We start from the raw sequence: 19,077 nt of genomic DNA on the forward strand, positions 1-19,077 counted from the left end.
GTAAGAGAGAGAGGTGATAGTGATGAGACGAGTCGTAGAAGCTGTTGCCGCTGGAGTCCAGCACGTCCGTATCAGCTGGAGTCCAGATCGTCCGCAGCAGAAGGACGTCTACGGCAGCTCAGAGGAATCTACGAGACAATGGAGCTCAGGGACTCCAGAAAGGTCTATGATTAGTAACTTTAATGGGACAGGCAGAGTTAAAGTAAGTGATGAAGGGGTTGGGGGGAAGAAGGTGAGCTAGGATCCCAGTGTGTCAGTGTGCCAGTTCCCCCGGCAGTCTAGGCCTATAGCAGCATGACAAAAGCTGGTCCAAGCCTGATCCAGCTTAACTATAAGCTTTATCAAAAAGGAAAGTTTTAAGTCTACTCTTAAAAGTGGAGAGGGTGTCTGCCTCCCGGACCCTGACTGGTAGATGATTCCAAAGGAGAGGGGCCTGATAACTGAAGGTTCTACCTCCCATACTACTTTTAGAGATTTTAGGTACAACTAGCAAGCCTGCATGTTGGGAGCGTAGAGTTCTAGAGGGGTAATAGGGCACTATGAGCTCTTTAAGATACGAGGGTGCCTGATTTTTAAGGGCTTTGTAGGTTAAAAGAAGGATTTTAAATTCTATTCTACATTTTATTGGGAGCCAGTGTAGAGAAGTTAACACTGGAGAAATGTGCTCCCTCTTCCTAGTTTTAGTCAATACTCGAGCTGCAGCGTTTTGAACTAGCTGAAGAATCTTTAGAGACTTATTGGGGCAGCCTGATAAGAGGGAGTTACAGTAATCTAACCTGGAGGTAACAAATGCATGGACTAGTTTTTCTGCGTCGCTCTGAGATAGGAAGTGTCTAATTTTAGAAATATTGCGCAAGTGAAAATAGGCTGACCTTGAGATTTGCTGAATTTGGGACTTGAAGGATAAATCTTGATCAAATAGGACTCCTAGATTCCTAGCCGAGGTGCTGGATGCCAGACTAATGCCGTCTAAGGTACTTATATTATTAGAAAAAGTCTCTCTGAGGTGTTTGGGGCCGATAACAATCACTTCAGTTTTTCCTGAGTTTAGCAGTAAGAAATTTCTGGTCATCCAGGTCTTTATGTCTTTTAGACAAGCTTCTAATTTAGATAGCTGATTGGTTTCTTCTGGCTTCACTGATAAATAGAGCTGAGTGTCATCAGCATAACAATGAAAATTAATAGAGTGCTTCCTCATGATGTTACCTAGAGGAAGCATATATAAGGTGAAAAGAATTGGTCCTAGCACTGATCCTTGTGGAACTCCCTGACTAACCCTGGTCTGCACTGAGGACTTTTCATTTACGTGAACAAATTGAGATCGATCTGTTAGGTACGATTTAAACCAAGCTAACGCAGTCCCTGTAATGCCAATTAGTTGCTCTAATCTCTGTAACAGGATTTGATGGTCAATCGTATCGAATGCAGCGCTAAGATCTAATAAAACAAGTACGGAAAGAAGACCACTGTCTGTGTGGTGTTCCTTTACAAATAATGCTATCTTCTAAGTTGTGTATCAGATCAAGTTTTAAATACCTGGAAATAAAAGGTGAAATGTTGATCTCTTGTCTCATGTTCATCTTTCGGTTTCCAAATTTTTCAAGTCTACAGCAAAAATAAGGGAATTGGCCTCACTGCTCCAATACTTTTGGAGGGGACTGTATATTAAACAGCTATATATTTTAACCTTAATTTATTCTAGTTTTTAACTTTAATTATTATATGAATTGAAATGAATTAAATCTATTAACTTAAATCACTGGCAGCTACATAGAAAGTTGGAGTATAATTTAGCTTTGTTCATTGTTTTTCATAGTTTATAATCATATAGAGATTCTAATTAAGTTGTTATTATTTGTACAGACTTCATGTATATATATTTTTATTCTTTCCTTCAGAAACCACACTTTCACCTTCACCTTCATATTCAAATACAAATGAAAGATCAATGTCAAAGAAAATAAAAGGAGTGGAAATCCAAAGAGTGTGTCACCATTTGAATATTTTGCCATCCACGACATCCATGTTCTGACCGGACAAACTGTGATGATTGCAACCTTACAGTTAAAATCACCAGCAAAGAGTTCAACTCCCTGACGTCTCAAGTGTGGCATCGAGTACACCACCGCCTCTTTTACAGCTAGCTTCTCTCATACCAATTCAAACAGGACAGTGGTCCTGTCTAACCACCTGAAGTGGAGCTGCTGTATTTTTGTTGTTAAAATATTACGTTTCAACCAAGTACTGTATGGTTTTGAAACTTATCTAGCTTGTTCAAGAGGACATACAGTAAAAATAATTTCTCAAATTTTAGGGGTGCTGGGATTCATATTAGGAGTACTTCAGCACCCCCCAAAATAGGCTAGAAATGATTACCAGGCACACTTTTATATTTCAGACGGCTTTTATTTTGAAAATCCACCTAAGATTGTCTGGATGTCTAGTCAGACCGACACAATTTAGTGTGGTCACTTTTCGATTTTATCTTACACTTGTCTTTTGATTCTGGGTGTTGAAGTTTATCTGGACAAGCGCACAGCACTTTTGATTGTGTAAGAAATAGGATACACCAGCGCGCACACTGTGCACATGAACGCGCACACCAAGCAGCTGCACCATGGAGTTGCACCTTGTGATTTACAGGAAATCAGACGGTGCAGCTCTTTACAGTCTATGGTGCAACTGCATGACCGCACAGATCAAGTGATCCCGCCCCAGAGGAAGACTAGCCTATAGAAAGCTCAGAGCAGGAGGAGGGATGGACGCTGAAAACGAAACTTCGTTATTCTGACTCCATTTTATGTCGACACAACTCTGAACTGTCAGGAGGTTCGGTGAGTGACATTTCAACAGTTTACGTATCAACTCTCTGTTTTCTGTCTGTGAACATGACAGAAAACATTAAGAACAAACCTAACTGCTGTTTCAGTCCGGAGACACAGGAGTTCTGGCTGTGTGTGTGTGTGTGTGTGTGTATATGTTAATGGTGTGTATGTGTGTGTGTGTGTGTGTGTGTGTGTGTGGGCGCTTGTGTGTTTCCTCTTCCTTATCTCGAGTTATGGGTGCGTCATGTTTTTTTTTTCTTGTTCTCACCCTGTTCTTCTTCTCAAACAGATCAAACCAGAACACGAGTAGGTCTTTGAAGAAGAGGAGGGCGGCACAGAGTTTCCTGATCCCAGCTGTCTTGTCTATGAGGAGTGATCTGTCCAAAGAGCTTCCTCTAACTTTAGTCATGAACCTGGACGGCTCAGACACTGAGTAAGAGCTACTGAGTCACAGTAAACTTCATTGTTTAGACTAATGTCAGCTTCAAACACAGTTTTTGCACCATTTGATGTGGTGAATTTGCATTTTAAAGGAACATCCATCCAAATATTAAATCAGGATTTCAAAATAAAAGGCCTTAAAAAGTCTTAAAGTATTAAAAAGTCTAAAAGTCTTATATCAGGTTCTGAAAATTAAAGGCCTTAAAATGCATCGATCCATGTTTTCAAATTAAATGCCTTTTAATCAGATTTTTAAAATAAAAGGCTTTCAAAAGTCTTAAAAATTCATGAACCAGGTTCTGAAAATTAAAGACCTTAAAATGCATCGATCCATGTTTTCAAATTAAATGCCTTTTAATCAGATTTTTAAAATAAAAGGCCTTAAAAAGTCTTAAAGTATTAAAAAGTCTAAAAGTCTTATATCAGGTTCTGAAAATTAAAGGCCTTAAAATGCATCGATCCATGTTTTCAAATTAAATGCCTTTTAATCTGATTTTTAAAACAAAAGGCTTTCAAAAGTCTTAAAAATTCATGAACCAGGTTTTCAAATAAAAGGTCTTAAAAAGTTTTGCATCATTGTTTGGATTTAGAACAGTGATGCTAAGTATTTTAAATAATAATATAATAAGTACTATTATTAAATATTTAAAGAAGTTATTATATTATGACTATATATCTGGACCAATGGAGGAATTTCCAGCATACCTAGCGATATGTAAATCAATTAAATATATTTAATCCTATTAAATTGTAGAGTAGGCCTAATAAACTCACTAATGCATTCAAAATTAAAATAACAAAGTATGATGAATATCCTGAAGTGGGCCAACCTGCATATCTATTTTTTGGTGGGTCAATTACGAGGTCATAGCCGGTAAATTTGTAGAGTCTATATAAGGACTTCACTGTAAGCTGCATTTTCACACACCTCACCCCTCATCCCCACCCCACTAAGTTTCCACAGTCGGATTATTTCTGTTGACCTAGATCTGGAACTTCCAAACATAAAAAAAATATATGTGTTTTTTTCTAACATAGAAAACATAAAAATTACAAGCATACAGTATATAATTTGTTGTATATGTTTAAAATGTTCAGTGTAAATATATATTTTTTGTGACTTTTATCGATGATTATGATGTGACTTAAAAAGTATTTAAAATAGCTTCTAAAATTTTAATTATGAGTTAAATATATCACACCTGTGTAAATTGCTGTTTTCTTCCATTAGGTCTTGAAAAAGTCTTACATTTGATTTCAAGAAGTGTGGAGGAACCCTGTTACAGCGCTGAGATTCTCAAGGATCCATGCGACATGAACTCAGACTTGTTGTTTTTGCAGATTTCAGTTCAGCAGACTGAGAGTTGTGTCTCCTGATCCCAGCTGTCTGTCTATGAGGAGTGACCTGTCCAAAGAGCCTCCTCTAAACTTCAGACAAGAAGAGTAAGAAGTTACTGATTCACTTCTAGTTACTTACAATGCAATACTATATGTTCTATTATTAACAAAGACCCAACATCAAGACAGGATAAGATCTAGTCCCATCTTACAGACAGGACTCAGTCAGAGCTCATCTTAATCCACAATGAGCAGAACACTTTGCAGCATTTAGCAAGTTACAGTGGCAAGGACAAACTTCCTTTAATAGGCAGAAACCTCCAGCAGGACCAGAGTCATATTAGACACACATCTGCTGAGACTGTGTTGGAGAGAGGGATAGAGGGAGATGAAGAGAGAGAGAGTGATGATAGTGGTGAGACGGTAGTAGTAGTTGTAGCAGCTGGAGTCTGGCAGGTTCCCAGCAGTAGAGATCCAGAAGAACCTACGAGACAAGGGAGCTCAGGGACTCCAGAAAGGTCTACGGTTAGTAACTTTAATGGGACAGGAAGAGTTAAAGTAAGAGACAGGCAGACAGAGGAGAGAGAGGGAAAGACAGGATCCCAGTGTGTCAGTTCCCCCAGCAGTCTAAGCCTCTAGCAAAATACTAAGAACTGGTTCATTATGGGATGTAAATTAAAACATGTTGTTTTTGCAGACTTAAGTTCAAAAGACAGAGAGCGACGCCTCCTGATCCCAGCTGTCTGTCTATGAGGAGTGACCTGTCCAAAGAGCCTCCTCTAAACTTCAGACATGAACCTGGACCCTCAGACACAGAGTAAGAAGTTACTGTTTACTTACAGCTAACTGCGGCTCGCATTGGCGCGCTTATCACTTCATTCAGTCGCTGCTATAAGCACGTTCACTAATCTGAAGCTAATGCCCCTGGTCACTGGTCACTGAAGCCGTGGATCCACTCTCTGTGGATGAGGCTGATGAGGTTTTGAGGCTGAAATCACAAAGTTCATTTCATTAGTCGACAAGCTAATTAGCCTGCTAGCCGAAATGCTAGCTGTGGTAATACAATGATCATAACAAAAACAACAGCTCACCACAGATTACCCTGCTGCGGTTGGGACATAACAACAGATGACGATATTTCCTTATTAATAGGGGTCTCCCGATACAACTTTTTCACTTCCAATACGATACCGATATTGCAGCCTTGAGTTTTGGCCGATACCGATATTGATCCGATACGATATCAGCATGAATCATACATACTTTTATTACTTATTTTGTAGTATGGAATGTTAGAAAAGGCTTGATCAAGTGATAATACTCAAACAGAGAACAATAAATGAAACACTGTTGTGTAATATCTGAAGTTCAATGATTTAGCCTCTCACTGCTAAAAAGTAAAAAGAAAACATTCTTGATGTGACCACTATGAAGACATTTTGATTCTCTTGATTCAAATAAAAATGCCATGGACACAATATAAAGGCTGTATTGCAAATTTACTACGGTCCCTGAATGCACTTCGTAGTGACAGGCACTGGACAGTCAGTTCAATCAATGAAGATGATATAGATGCATGGAGGAGGGGAGAGCTGGTTCATAAAGCACACCTGCTGCAGGTAGGTGACCAAGCTAACACTGTGCCCCTCAATCTATAAATAACAATGTTGTCATTGTCACTCATCCTGCCTGCTGTCCCCTCTTTTCACCCGTTCTCCGTGCGTGTTTTATTGTTGAAAAGTGCCGATCAAGTGAGGACTTGCGTTTATGTTCCAAAGAAGTCAAATTGATGATGAAACCGATGACGTACAGGGGCTGAGGTTAAGGTGATTGGTCAAATTTGCGGGAAACTTGCGGTGATTGTATAAAATTGCAAGGCTGCGCAAAAATCGCGCTGATTGGTTGAATTTGCGTTGATAGTTGCGATCGTGAAATCGCAACTTCCTGGAGGGACTGACAAAGAGAACTAAACAGATATGAAAAAAAGTGGAAAAAAGAACAACGAAGAGAGAGCTGCTGCAACAAGCAGCCACTCGAGCGGCGCTAAGCAACGGAAAACTTTGGGAAACATTCTGGGTTTGAGCTCTGCTGATATCTGTGTGTGTGACTGTATGATAGTAACGGCATGAAGGAGTAAGTGGGCGTGTTTTTCAAGGATTCATGGGATGTTAATTAAAGACATGTTTTGTTTTTACAGATTTCAGTTCAGCAGACTGAGAGCAACGCTTCCTGATTCCAGCTTTTTGTCAATGAGGAGTGACCTGTCCAAAGAGCCTCCTCTAAACTTCAGACAAGAAGAGTAAGAAGTTACTGATTCACTTCCAGTTACTTACAATGCAATACTATATGTTCTATTATTAACAAAGACCCAACATCAAGACAGGATAAGATCCAGTCCCATCTTACAGACAGGACTCAGTCTGATCTCATCTTAATCCACCATGAGCAGAGCACTTTGCAGCATTTAGCAAGTTACAGTGGCAAGGACAAACTTCCTTTAACAGGCAGAAACCTCCAGCAGGACCAGACTCATGTTAGACACACATCTGCTGAGACTGTGTTGGAGAGAGGGATAGAGGGAGATGAAGAGAGAGAGAGTGATGATAGTGGTGAGATGGTAGTAGTAGTTGTAGCAGCTGGAGTCTGGCAGGTTCACAGCAGTAGAGATCCAGAGGAACCTACGAGACAAGGGAGCTCAGGGACTCCAGCAAGGTCTACGGTTAGTAACTTTAATGGGACAGGAAGAGTTAAAGTAAGAGACAGGCAGACAGAGGAGAGAGAGGGAAAGACAGGATCCCAGTGTGTCAGTTCCCCCAGCAGTCTAAGCCTCTAGCAAAATACTAAGAACTGGTTCATTATGGGATGTAAATTAAAACATGTTGTTTTTGCAGATTTCAGTTCAAAGGACAGAGAGCGACGCCTCCTGATCCCAGCTGTCTGTCTATGAGGAGTGACCTGTCCAAAGAGCCTCCTCTAAACTTCAGACATGAACCTGGACCCTCAGACATAGAGTAAGAAGTTACTGTTTACTTACAGCTAACTGCGGCTCGCATTGGCGCGCTTATCACTTCATTCAGTCGCTGCTATAAGCACGTTCACTAATCTGAAGCTAATGCCCCTGGTCACTGGTCTCTGAAGCCGTGGATCCACTCTCTGTGGATGAGGCTGATGAGGTTTTGAGGCTGAAATAACAAAGTTCATTTCATTAGTCGACAAGCTAATTAGCCTGCTAGCCGAAATGCTAGCTGTGGTAATACAATGATCATAACAAAAACAACAGCTCACCACAGATTACCCTGCTGCGGTTGGGACATAACAACAGATGACGATATTTCCTTATTAATAGGGGTCTCCCGATACAACTTTTTCACTTCTGATACGATACCGATATTGCAGCCTTGAGTTTTGGCCGATACCGATATTGATACGATACGATATCAGCATGAATCATACATACTTTTATTACTTATTTTGTAGTATGGAATGTTAGAAAAGGCTTGATCAAGTGATAATACTCAAACAGAGAACAATAAATGAAACACTGTTGTGTAATATCTGAAGTTCAATGATTTAGCCTCTCACTGCTAAAAAGTAAAAAGAAAACATTCTTGATGTGACCACTATGCAGACATTTTGATTCTCTTGATTCAAATAAAAATGCCATGGACACAATATAAAGGCTGTATTGCAAATTTACTACGGTCCCTGAATGCACTTCGTAGTGACAGGCACTGGACAGTCAGTTCAATCAATGAAGATGATATAGATGCATGGAGGAGGGGAGAGCTGGTTCATAAAGCACACCTGCTGCAGGTAGGTGACCAAGCTAACACTGTGCCCCTCAATCTATAAATAACAATGTTGTCATTGTCACTCGTCCTGCCTGCTGTCCCCTCTTTTCACCCGTTCTCCGTGCGTGTTTTATTGTTGAAAAGTGCCGATCAAGTGAGGACTTGCGTTTATGTTCCAAAGAAGTCAAATTGATGATGAAACCGATGACGTACAGGGGCTGAGGTTAAGGTGATTGGTCAAATTTGCGGGAAACTTGCGGTGATTGTATAAAATTGCAAGGCTGCGCAAAAATCGCGCTGATTGGTTGAATTTGCGTTGATAGTTGCGATCGTGAAATCGCAACTTCCTGGAGGGACTGACAAAGAGAACTAAACAGATATGAAAAAAAGTGGAAAAAAGAACAACGAAGAGAGAGCTGCTGCAACAAGCAGCCACTCGAGCGGCGCTAAGCAACGGAAAACTTTGGGAAACATTCTGGGTTTGAGCTCTGCTGATATCTGTGTGTGTGACTGTATGATAGTAACGGCATGAAGGAGTAAGTGGGCGTGTTTTTCAAGGATTCATGGGATGTTAATTAAAGACATGTTTTGTTTTTACAGATTTCAGTTCAGCAGACTGAGAGCGACGCTTCCTGATTCCAGCTTTCTGTCAATGAGGAGTGACCTGTCCAAAGAGCCTCCTCTAAACTTCAGACATGAACCTTTACCCTCATACACAAAGTAAGAGTTACTAACGTTTTTCAAGTTTTAGTAACTGTGAGGATTTAAAGAAAGCCTTTTGATGAAAATGTTATTTAAGAGAAGATATCGTCTTCACAGAAAGAGGGAGAGGAGTCCTGATTCTATGGGAGAGCAGCTGCACCTCTGTGCTGTGTGTCAAGACCTCCTGATTGATCCAGCCTTTCTCAGCTGTGGACACTGCTTGTCCAGAAAGTGTCTCACCTCATTCTGGTTCCAGTCTGGTTCACCAAGAGACCTCTCATGCCCCCAGTCCGGAGTAAGATCCAGGGCAGGACCACCACTGAAGACAGCTGCTCTGACCAGGACTGAACAAAGTAAGACTGAACACCTGTCTGCTACGGAAAACATAACGTGTTCATTAGAGTTGTTATGTCGTTAGGTCTTTATGAACGTCACTGAATGGACTTTGCCAGATTGACATTTCATAGTCACATTTTTTCTTTGTTTTTGGCGACAGGTGATCAGCAGGAGGTTTTAGATATACATAAACTCAGTCAGAGGATAAGATATGAATTTGTGAGCGAAGGAACTGAGGAAGCAGGAAGTAGAACCCTCCTCAACAGGATCTACACTGAACTCTACAACACAGAGGGACAGAGTGAAGAGGTGAACACCCAACATGAGGTGAGGCAGCTGGAGAAAGCCTCCAAGATGGAGACCCTCCATGACACTCCCATCAAGTGCCAGGACATCTTCAAACCTTCAGCTGGTAAACAGAAACCCATCAGAGTGGTTCTGACAGTTGGCGTTGCTGGTGTTGGAAAAACCTTCTCAGTGCAGAAGTTCACTCTGGACTGGGCAGAGGGCTTGGAGAACCAAGACCTCAGTCTGCTGGTTCTGCTTTCATTCAGGGAGCTGAACCTGATCAGAGACAAGCGGTACAGTCTCCTCCAGCTGCTCCATGATTTCCATCCAACATTACAGAAGGTCTCAGCAGAGACGCTGGCTGTCTGTAAACCAGTGTTCATCTTTGACGGCCTGGACGAAAGCAGACTGTCTCTGGATTTCAACAACACTCAGGTTGTGTCTGACGTCACACAGGAGTCGTCTGTAAACGTGCTGTTCACAAACCTCATCCAGGGGAATCTGCTTCCCTCAGCTCTCGTCTGGATCACTTCTCGACCCGCAGCAGCCAATCAGATCCCTCCTTCATGCGTTGACAGGGTCACAGAAGTCAGAGGCTTCACTGACGCCCAGAAGGAGGAGTACTTCAGGAGGAGGTTCAAGGATGAAGATCTGTCCAGCAGAATCATCTCACACATCAAGACCTCCAGGAGCCTCCACATCATGTGTCAGATCCCGGTCTTCTGCTGGATCACTGCTATAGTTCTGGAGCACATGATGAGCACAGAACAGAGAGGAGAGCTGCCCAAGACCCTGACTGACATGTACTCACACTTCCTGCTGGTCCAGACCAAGAGGAAGAGGAATAAGTATGCAGAGGGTGATGAGACCAGTCTTCAGGAGCTGATGGAGGCTGACAGGGAAGTTCTCCTGAAGCTAGGCAGGCTGGCGTTTGAACATCTGAAGAAAGGAAATATCATGTTCTACCAAGAAGACCTGGAGCGCTGTGGTCTGGATGTCACAGAGGCCTCGGTGTACTCAGGACTTTGTACAGAGATCTTCAAAAGAGAGTGTGTGGTCTTCCAGAAAACAGTCTACTGCTTTATTCATCTGAGCGTTCAGGAGTTTCTGGCAGCAGTCTACATGTTCCACTGTTACACAGACTGGAACAGAAAGGAGCTGGCATCTTTTTTGGGAGAAAGACATGTAAATTCAACTCTGGATGTCCTCCTTAACGGAGCAACACTGAAATCCCTGAGAAGTAAAAATGGTCACCTGGACCTCTTTGTCCGCTTCCTTCATGGACTCTCTCTGGAGTCGAACCAGAGACTCTTAGGAGGCCTTCTGGGTCGAATTGACAACAATCCAGAAACGATCCAAAGAGTCATCAAAAACCTCAAGAAGAGGAAGACCAGAGCCTCTCCTGAAAGAAGCATCAACATCTTCCACTGTCTGATGGAGATGAAGGACCTCTCTGTCCATCAGGAGATCCAAGAGTTCCTGAAGTCAGAGAACAGATCAGAGAAGAGACTCTCTGATATCCAGTGCTCTGCTCTGGCTGACATGCTGCAGCTGTCAGAGGAGGTTCTGGATGAGCTGGACCTGAAGAAGTACAACACGACAGAGGAGGGACGACTGAGACTGATTCCAGCTGTAAGGAACTGCAGGAAGGCTCAGTAAGTAAATCGATACAGGCACCAGGTTAGCAAAAAAGAATAACCAGCTGCCTTTGGCTGAAGGTTTAACACAAACCTCAACATGTCAGGCTGTAAATGTTTTGAGTCATTATTTTGCTACCAATTTGAAAACAAAACATTTATTTTATAATAAAAGTGTCGGACGATTATGTTCTCTGTCATCAGACTCTCTGGCTGTGGACTCTCAGATGCTCACTTAGAAGTTGTGGCCTCAGCTCTGAAGTCAAACCCCTCCCACCTGAGAGAGCTGGACCTGAGTGGAAACAAGCTGCAGGACTCAGGAGTAAAGCGGCTGGGCTCTGGACTGCAGAGTCCACACTGTAGACTTGGCACTCTGAGGTCAGTTCATGTGTTTCGTTCTGTGTTCATCGTACAAATCATACGACATGAGATAGATTTGAATTTCTCTCTGTCCTATGTGTTCATATCAATAAAAATCACAACATGTTTTAAACATTTCTCCACACTTCTTTACCCAGATTGAGTGGCTGCAGTCTCTCAGAGATCAGCAGTGCTTCTCTGGCCTCAGCTCTGAAGTCCAACCCCTATAATCTAAGGGAGCTGCAACTGAGTGACAACAAGCTGCAGGATTCAGGAGTGAAAATGCTGTGTGGTTTTCTGGAGAGTTCACACTGCAGACTGGAGACTTTAAGGTCACTTTACAGACTCTGTTACCATATTAACTTAAACTCTTGGAGTTTCAGAACTGATATTTGCTGTTCACTGTTTGATTTGGAAGAAGTAGTGTGTTTGGACATCATTACTTGTAAACATGTCGTGTTGACCATGGATGATGTTTGTTCCAGGCTTTCATGATGATTCCCATTAACTGAACAACCAAGTTTCTTTCCATGTTTTGAGCTCAAGCATTGGGTCATATCAGTATTGGCATACAAATGTAAAACTTTAACATATCTGGTTGGATAATAGATCTACATATTCATGATTTATTCTTTACACAGATTGAGGTACTGCAGGTTAACAGAGAGCAGCTGTGCTTCTCTGGCCTCAGCTCTGAAGTTCAATCCCTCCTGTCTGAAAGAGTTAGAGCTGAGCTACAATGAGCTGCAGGATTCAGGAATGGAGCAGCTTTGTGGTTTTCTGGAGGGTCCACTCTGCAGACTGGAGACTCTGAGGTTAGACACTTTAGGTTTTTGTTAAGATTTAAATTAAGTATAAGTTGTGGTGACAATAAACTGAGGATATAAGGCTTAAATTATACAATTAGTGCCTAATGCACAAAATGATCATGAGGCTTTGTGTCTGCTAAACCTGTGCAACTAAAAAAAAAAGGACTTAAGGGGCCAGTTTTTGTTGGAATATCATTTGTGCAATGGCTTTAAAATCTGAACCTTGACACAAGAAGATAAAAAGGGCAAAGCAAATAATGCACAGTTTCCAAGATTAGTCTCCAAAGAATGATCTAAAGCAGGAAAATTGTCTTTTCAAGTAACATTTTCAAGTAAAAACTTTTTTTTGTTAGATTGGAAGCCTGCAGGTTGTCAGAGACCAGCTGTGCTTCTCTGGCCTCAGCACTGAAGTCCAACCCCTCTCATCTGAAAGAGCTGGAGCTGAGTGACAACAAGCTGAATGAATCAGGAGTGAAGCAGCTGTGTGGTTTTCTGGAGAGTTCACACTGCAGACTGGAGACTGTGAGGTAAGTTTTCCTCTGAATAAGTAAGTAAGTTCAGCTTAGCAGCAGCATCTTGGACAGCTTGTAGGCAGTTAAGGTATCCGAATCAGAATCAGCTTTATTGGCCAGGTATGCTGGAACACACAAGGAATTTGACTTTGGTAAACTGTGCCCTCTTTGTACAAGGCATAAGAAAGTATGCTTTTTTAAGACGTGAAGAGTTGCAATAATCCAGCTGAGATGACAAAAGCATGAAAAATCATCACTAGCATAGCTTGGCTCGTATTTTGATGATACATTAATTTTCTAAGTGCTGCTTGTTCACAAAGTCCTCTTGTGGGGAAAATCTCATTGGATGGGCCATTTTAATCTTGAGCTTAGCATTTAGGATTTTAACTCATTGAGTTACGATTATTAACAGATTTTCATCTACCATTTCCTCTCTGTTCAGATTAAAGGACTGCAGTTTGTCAGAGAACAGCTGTGCTCCTCTGGTCTCAGCTCTGAAGTCCAACATGTACCACCTGAGAGAGCTGGACCTCAGCAATAACAAGTTACCGGATCCAGCTGTTGAACTGCTGTGTGGTATTCTGGCGAGTCCAAACAGCAGACTGGAGATTCTGAGGTCTGACACCATTTTAACATTGGTGCTTCAATATATATAATGTTAGATATGTTGGAAGACAAAACTCTTGTGATATTTTGCAGATGCAGCAAATATTTATGATACTGTCAGGTTTCCTGTTTTATGATTTTTCAACTGACTGTGGCACAGCAATCATGAGCAATGGATTTCAAAACTGAAGTTAAAAAGATAAACATATGTTGGGAAATCCCCCCCTGAACCTTTGAAGGCCTCGATTTTAACTCTTGTTCCTCATCAAGCTGTTAAAATATCCTGAAAGATACTTTGATTAAAACTATAGTCTTTATTCCTCCATATCAGACAAATAAAAATCCTTTCAGTACTTTTTACGTTAGATATCTGATTACGATTTCATAATGATGGATATTACTGTCAAAGGCTTGCAATGCTAGCAATATTAGCATTACAAAACCTACAAAACCAGGCATCAGCTCTTCTTTGGCTTTTTGTGTTTGGCAGTTAAATATGAGTTTGCATAGATAGGGTAAAGCTAGAGGAGTTGGGTTATAATATCCTACATCTTATCTGAAGTTGCAGCAAGTTGACGTTTGTGTTTTGAACAGTCTTTATAGTTCTCCCTGTTAGGCATGGCTTTTTAAAAATGCTAATACTTCTTCACTGTAAACAGACTAATGGGAAATGGTTTTATGTTGGAACATCACCTTCTAAAAATGTTTCACCTTCATTTAGATTGGGTTCTTGCGGATTGTCAGAGCGCAGCTGTGCTTCTCTGGTCTCATCTCTTAAATCCAACCCTTCTCATCTGAGAGAGCTGAAGCTGTGCTACAACAATCTGAAGGATTCAGGAGTGAAGCAGCTGTGTGGTTATCTGGAGAGTCCAAAATGCAGACTGAAGACTCTGAGGTCAGTTCACTGACTCTCATCTGAAGCTCTATATATTCCAAAAAATGTTACTTCCATATAGTTAATTATTTTTGTTCATTTTTCATGTTTTGTTAAATATTAAGTCTGGAATCACAAAGTACTGAAAAAAGTTCTTGATGTGAATTAAAGTTTGTTATTTATGGTTGATGCATATTAGTATCCTCTGGGATAGTATTTGCTCTAAATTAACCAGATTTACTTAATATGGATTTATAGACCATGTGTGTTTTGGAAACGTATGTTGCATCACTGATAGAGATCCTCAGAACAGCAGCCTGGGATTTACCTGCTCTGACATGAATCTGTGTATCAGTGGTGTGGTGAAATTGTGTCTTTTGTTGTATGAATCATCCATTTCTATGTAGATTGGAAGCCTGCAGTTTGTCAGAGCTCAGCTGTGCTTCTCTGGCATCAGCTCTGAAGTCTAACCCCTCCCATCTGAGAGAGCTGGACCTGAGTGGAAACAACCTGCAGGATTCAGGAGTGAAGCAGCTGTGTGATTCTCTGGGGAGTCCAACCTGCAGACTGGAGACTCTGAGGTCAGTAGAGATGATGTCAGTCCTCTTGGTGTCAGTAATATTGTGTGTAAAAATCCCTATTATCGTCAAAACACAGCCTATTTCTCTAAGTGCTGTCTTCTGATGTTTGACCCCTGTTGTCTGTCTTCTTCTTTCCTCAGCTGGAGGTGATCCGTCTTCGTAATCAGAGTAGAGGTTCTGTTGAGAAAGGATTGAATGTGTCCTAATACAGAGAGGTTGACACAACTACGAGAAGAAGGTTTGACATGGCCGGGTGGCTTGAGAAAACATAATGGGAACCTTGGATTTGATTTTCCATTAGCTTTGTTAACCAGGCTTTCTCCCTCTTTGTGTGTATGCCTTAGGGCTAACCATCACATCTGCAATGTGCATGTGTACATGACGTCATTTGAAACACATAATGCTGTCAGCAGTTTTTTCTGACGTTTGAACACACAGAAACCTTCCACAGACGTATACTACGTGACAGAACATTGTAAACACACGCGGTGCTGTCGTCACAGCAACAGCTTAATGAAGTGAAGCGGTGCTTCCTGCTCATGTAGTGCACGCACAGTGAAGTGTTGAAACAGTCACATGCAGGAGGAGTTATTCTTAGCCTTCTTTTTGCCTTTTAATCAATCAATCTTTTTCTATATAGGGTCTGCCTCCAGGACCCTGACTGGGAGATGGTTTCAGGAGAGGGGCCTGATAGCTGAAGGCTTTAACTCTCATACTACTTTTAGAGGATGTAAGATATGAAAATGCCTGACATTAAGAGCCTTGTTGGTCAGAAGAAGGATTTAAAATTCCAGTCTAGATTTGAACAAACGGACGGCTGCAGAGAGAACAAAAGCCTCTGAACATGTGGCGCGCTTACACCGCTCGGTCAACGGTGCCCCAGGGTATCTGAGAGGATAAAAGTTATAAACAGTATAACCGTGTTTTTGTGTACTTAAATACCTTTAATAACACAGTGTTATTATCTGTTTTGGAATCCTCGTCCTTGCGTATCTAATTGCATATACAGAAAGGAACACTAACACAGTATCTGTGCTTCTCAGCTTCCTGTAGCCTCTAAAGCCCAAGATCCACAGGATGCGTCGCGTTACGTTACGGCTGCGCCGCGCACTTCGCAGCAAATAGGTTCCCATTCAAGTCAATGCTCTAGAGTCCACAGGGCGCGCTGCGGCGCGTCTCAGCTCCGTCTCTGGAGCGTTCCGCCGCGCCGCTCTGCCAGAGATACGCGGGGAGTCTATTTTTGCCGCTCCCCGCGCCCAGCACGCGTCAATCAACACAGAAATGATCGAACTATCCCGGAAGTCAGGCACGAGGATCGTATGCAACATCCGCTCACTTTCAAAATAAACACCATGTGCAACACAAGATAGTAAATTTCACCACTTCTTCAACATTACGTCATAACCTGTGGCATCGGGCCAGACGTCAGTCTCAAAAGATATCCGACACCATGGACGAGGAAAAGTTTATACTGTGTTGTTCTCGCGCGTTTTGGAGTTCTCGAGGGATCTTGAGTTTCCTGCTCCGGAGTGCGCGCCGCTCCAAACACGCATCCTATGGACCAGGGCGAAAGCCCCGGGACGGAGCAGAGCCGTGTCGCAGCCGTAACGCGGCGCACACGCATCCTGTGGACTCCCCGAGTAATTGCTTCGAACATTAGAGAAGCAACTGCTGCTGTCGATAAGGCAAGAATAGAAAACTTAAGAACATTTTACAGGCACTTCATCGATGCTTGGTATTTATTTAATAAAGAGCACCCTGGGCTCATTCAAGCTTATGTTGATTCTAATGTAAACATGAGCACTTATATTGACCGTGTGAAACCTGAGGGCCATGTCTCTCGATTCTCCTTTAGACCGCTCTCATACTATCAAGATGCACTACTGTCCTTAGATCCCAGAAATTCTAATGATGAGGATAACTTGTATTGAATTGTATACATTTTAATTTATCTGTGTCTACAGGCAGATTTCCTAAAATATGGAAATCTGCATTAGGTAAGAGGCAGCATTATGCTGCTCTATTTGTAGATTAACGAAAGCCTTTGAAACGGTTGATCACCGTCTACTTTTAACAAAATTATCTCATTTAGGTTTTGATGAAAGTGCATGTGCCTGGTTTCAGGATTATTTGTCTGACAGATGTCAATGTGCCAAATTTGGTCAGACCAACTTTCTGTTGATTAGGAGTGCCACAGGGTTCTGTTTTGGGTCCAGTTTTGTTCACCATTTATATCAATGACATTGGGCCTGATCTACTGAGATCTTAAATAACGAGCGCTAAATGCGTGTGCAAACAAAACAATTTGCATGTGCTATTTAGGGGAGTGTTGCGGGCAATTTATAACAGGTGCAAAAGTGGTGCGGACCGCCCTTAAATGAGGATTTTGCGTGTGCTACCGGCTGTCACCATGGTTGGTTTGGGAGAGCAGAGTGGCCGTAAATGAATAATTAAGTTTGAAGTCATGGAGTTGGAGGTCTTGGTGGAGGAGGGCCAGAGATATGATTATGAAAATGTGCACATATCCACTTTAGATGCTGTTACATTTGAAAGAGTTACTGAATTTAAATACCTTGGAATATGGCTTGACAAGGATCTCACATTCAAAAGCCATATAAACACTCTTTCCACCAAGTTAAGACAGAAAGTTGGTTTCCTATACAGAAATAAATCCAGCTTCCCACTGTTTTGTAGAAAGAGAGTTGTTGAAGCAGTGTTTTTATCTGTTTTAGATTATGGTGATGTAATGTATAGACATGCTGCAGCTTCAACACTGAAACCCTTGGACTCTGTTTACCACTCTGCTCTCAGATTTATAACTGGTGACAGATATGACACCCATCACTGTGTCCTGTATGAGAAGGTTTGTTGGCCCTCTCTTGAGCAGAGGAGGAACAAACACTGGGTTTTGTTTATTTTTAAAGCGCTTGATGGAAAGCTTCCCAACGACCTTACAGACTTGTTGGAATGGAATTATGGATCCTACACGACTCGCTCTTCTGATTGGCTCATTTTGAAAGCACCTCGAGTTAACACTGAACTGGGTCAATCAGCATTTTTCATTGATGCCCAGAAATCATAGAATACCCTACAGCAGACTTTAAAGTTGATATCCATTCCCTCCTTTGCAGAGTTTAAGACTTTGATCTCAGACCACTGTGTTTCAAACTGTCTGTTTTAATGAATCTATTGTTTCGGGAATTATTGTTTGTGTTTGTTTGTTGTTTCTAATGTGCACCCCAATGTCTTTTTGAGAATAAATAAAGGTTTTGAATTGAATTGAATATAATAATGTATGAAAGGTGAGAGCGAAAACCTGTCAGGCAGCTATCAGTCCTTTGATATCCATCAAACAATTAAGACAGGAAAAAACTCACTCACCAGTCCCTCTGCCCTAGGCAACTACATACAGAACTCCAAGCCAATTGAAAAGTAAGATAAGCAAATACATTTGGGAATCTCAGAAATAAAAGAAAAATTGTCCAAAGTCAAGCTGGTTGTCCGACCTGCCCGTGCCTAACACCACTGGCCGTATGCACAGAGAACAAAAGAAAACACCATAGGTCCCAATGTATTCACTTCATAGCAGATGACATCATTGTCAAAGCAATTCAAAAATAAAGAATCCCCATACTTGTCACTAGGGATGCACCGAAATGAAAGTTCTTGGCCGAAACCGAAAACCAAAAATGAGGAACCAAGGCCGAAAAAGGAAAATTGAAACACCAAAATAAATTATTATGCCAATTATTAGTACCATTGCATTTATGGCTTTGAGGATAAATATACACCATACCTTTTCAAATAATTAAAAAAACATATACATTAATAAAACAAAAGGGGGCTCACAGTGGTTTACCTTAAGACAAAGACACAAACAATAAGTAAAAAGCATACTGTACGTATTTTCAGTAGCATTGTGAAGGTATGGGTGTGTGTGAGATAAAGTGTGTTTAAAATAGAATAAACAAGTTAAA

At 41.5% G+C, this 19,077-nt stretch overlaps 1 protein-coding gene across 2 annotated transcripts; it reads left to right on the forward strand.

Annotated features, from left to right (window-relative positions):
* The first annotated feature begins 2,580 nt into the window (after positions 1 to 2,580).
* LOC117829221 (NACHT, LRR and PYD domains-containing protein 12-like) lies at positions 2,581 to 18,592 on the forward strand. Of its 2 annotated transcripts, XM_034706818.1 has the most exons (17): positions 2,581 to 2,834; positions 3,115 to 3,258; positions 4,608 to 4,709; positions 5,302 to 5,421; positions 6,802 to 6,903; positions 7,496 to 7,615; positions 8,996 to 9,115; positions 9,215 to 9,450; positions 9,594 to 11,376; positions 11,563 to 11,736; positions 11,877 to 12,050; positions 12,360 to 12,533; positions 12,881 to 13,054; positions 13,482 to 13,655; positions 14,367 to 14,540; positions 14,927 to 15,100; positions 15,241 to 18,592. In XM_034706818.1, the coding sequence occupies exons 2-17, from the start codon at positions 3,191 to 3,193 to the stop codon at positions 15,248 to 15,250; spliced, it is 3,879 nt and encodes a 1,292-aa protein (XP_034562709.1). In that variant the 5' UTR covers positions 2,581 to 2,834; positions 3,115 to 3,190; the 3' UTR covers positions 15,251 to 18,592. The 2 variants fall into 2 exon arrangements, with proteins under 2 accessions (XP_034562709.1, XP_034562710.1); XM_034706819.1 differs by lacking the exons at positions 12,881 to 13,054; positions 13,482 to 13,655; positions 14,367 to 14,540; positions 14,927 to 15,100 and having other exon boundaries at positions 2,599 to 2,834; positions 15,241 to 15,348.
* The last annotated feature ends 485 nt before the right edge of the window (positions 18,593 to 19,077 follow it).

The sequence above is a fragment of the Notolabrus celidotus genome, chromosome 17 (assembly GCF_009762535.1).
Source record: "Notolabrus celidotus isolate fNotCel1 chromosome 17, fNotCel1.pri, whole genome shotgun sequence".
NCBI classification, from domain to species: domain Eukaryota; kingdom Metazoa; phylum Chordata; class Actinopteri; order Labriformes; family Labridae; genus Notolabrus; species Notolabrus celidotus.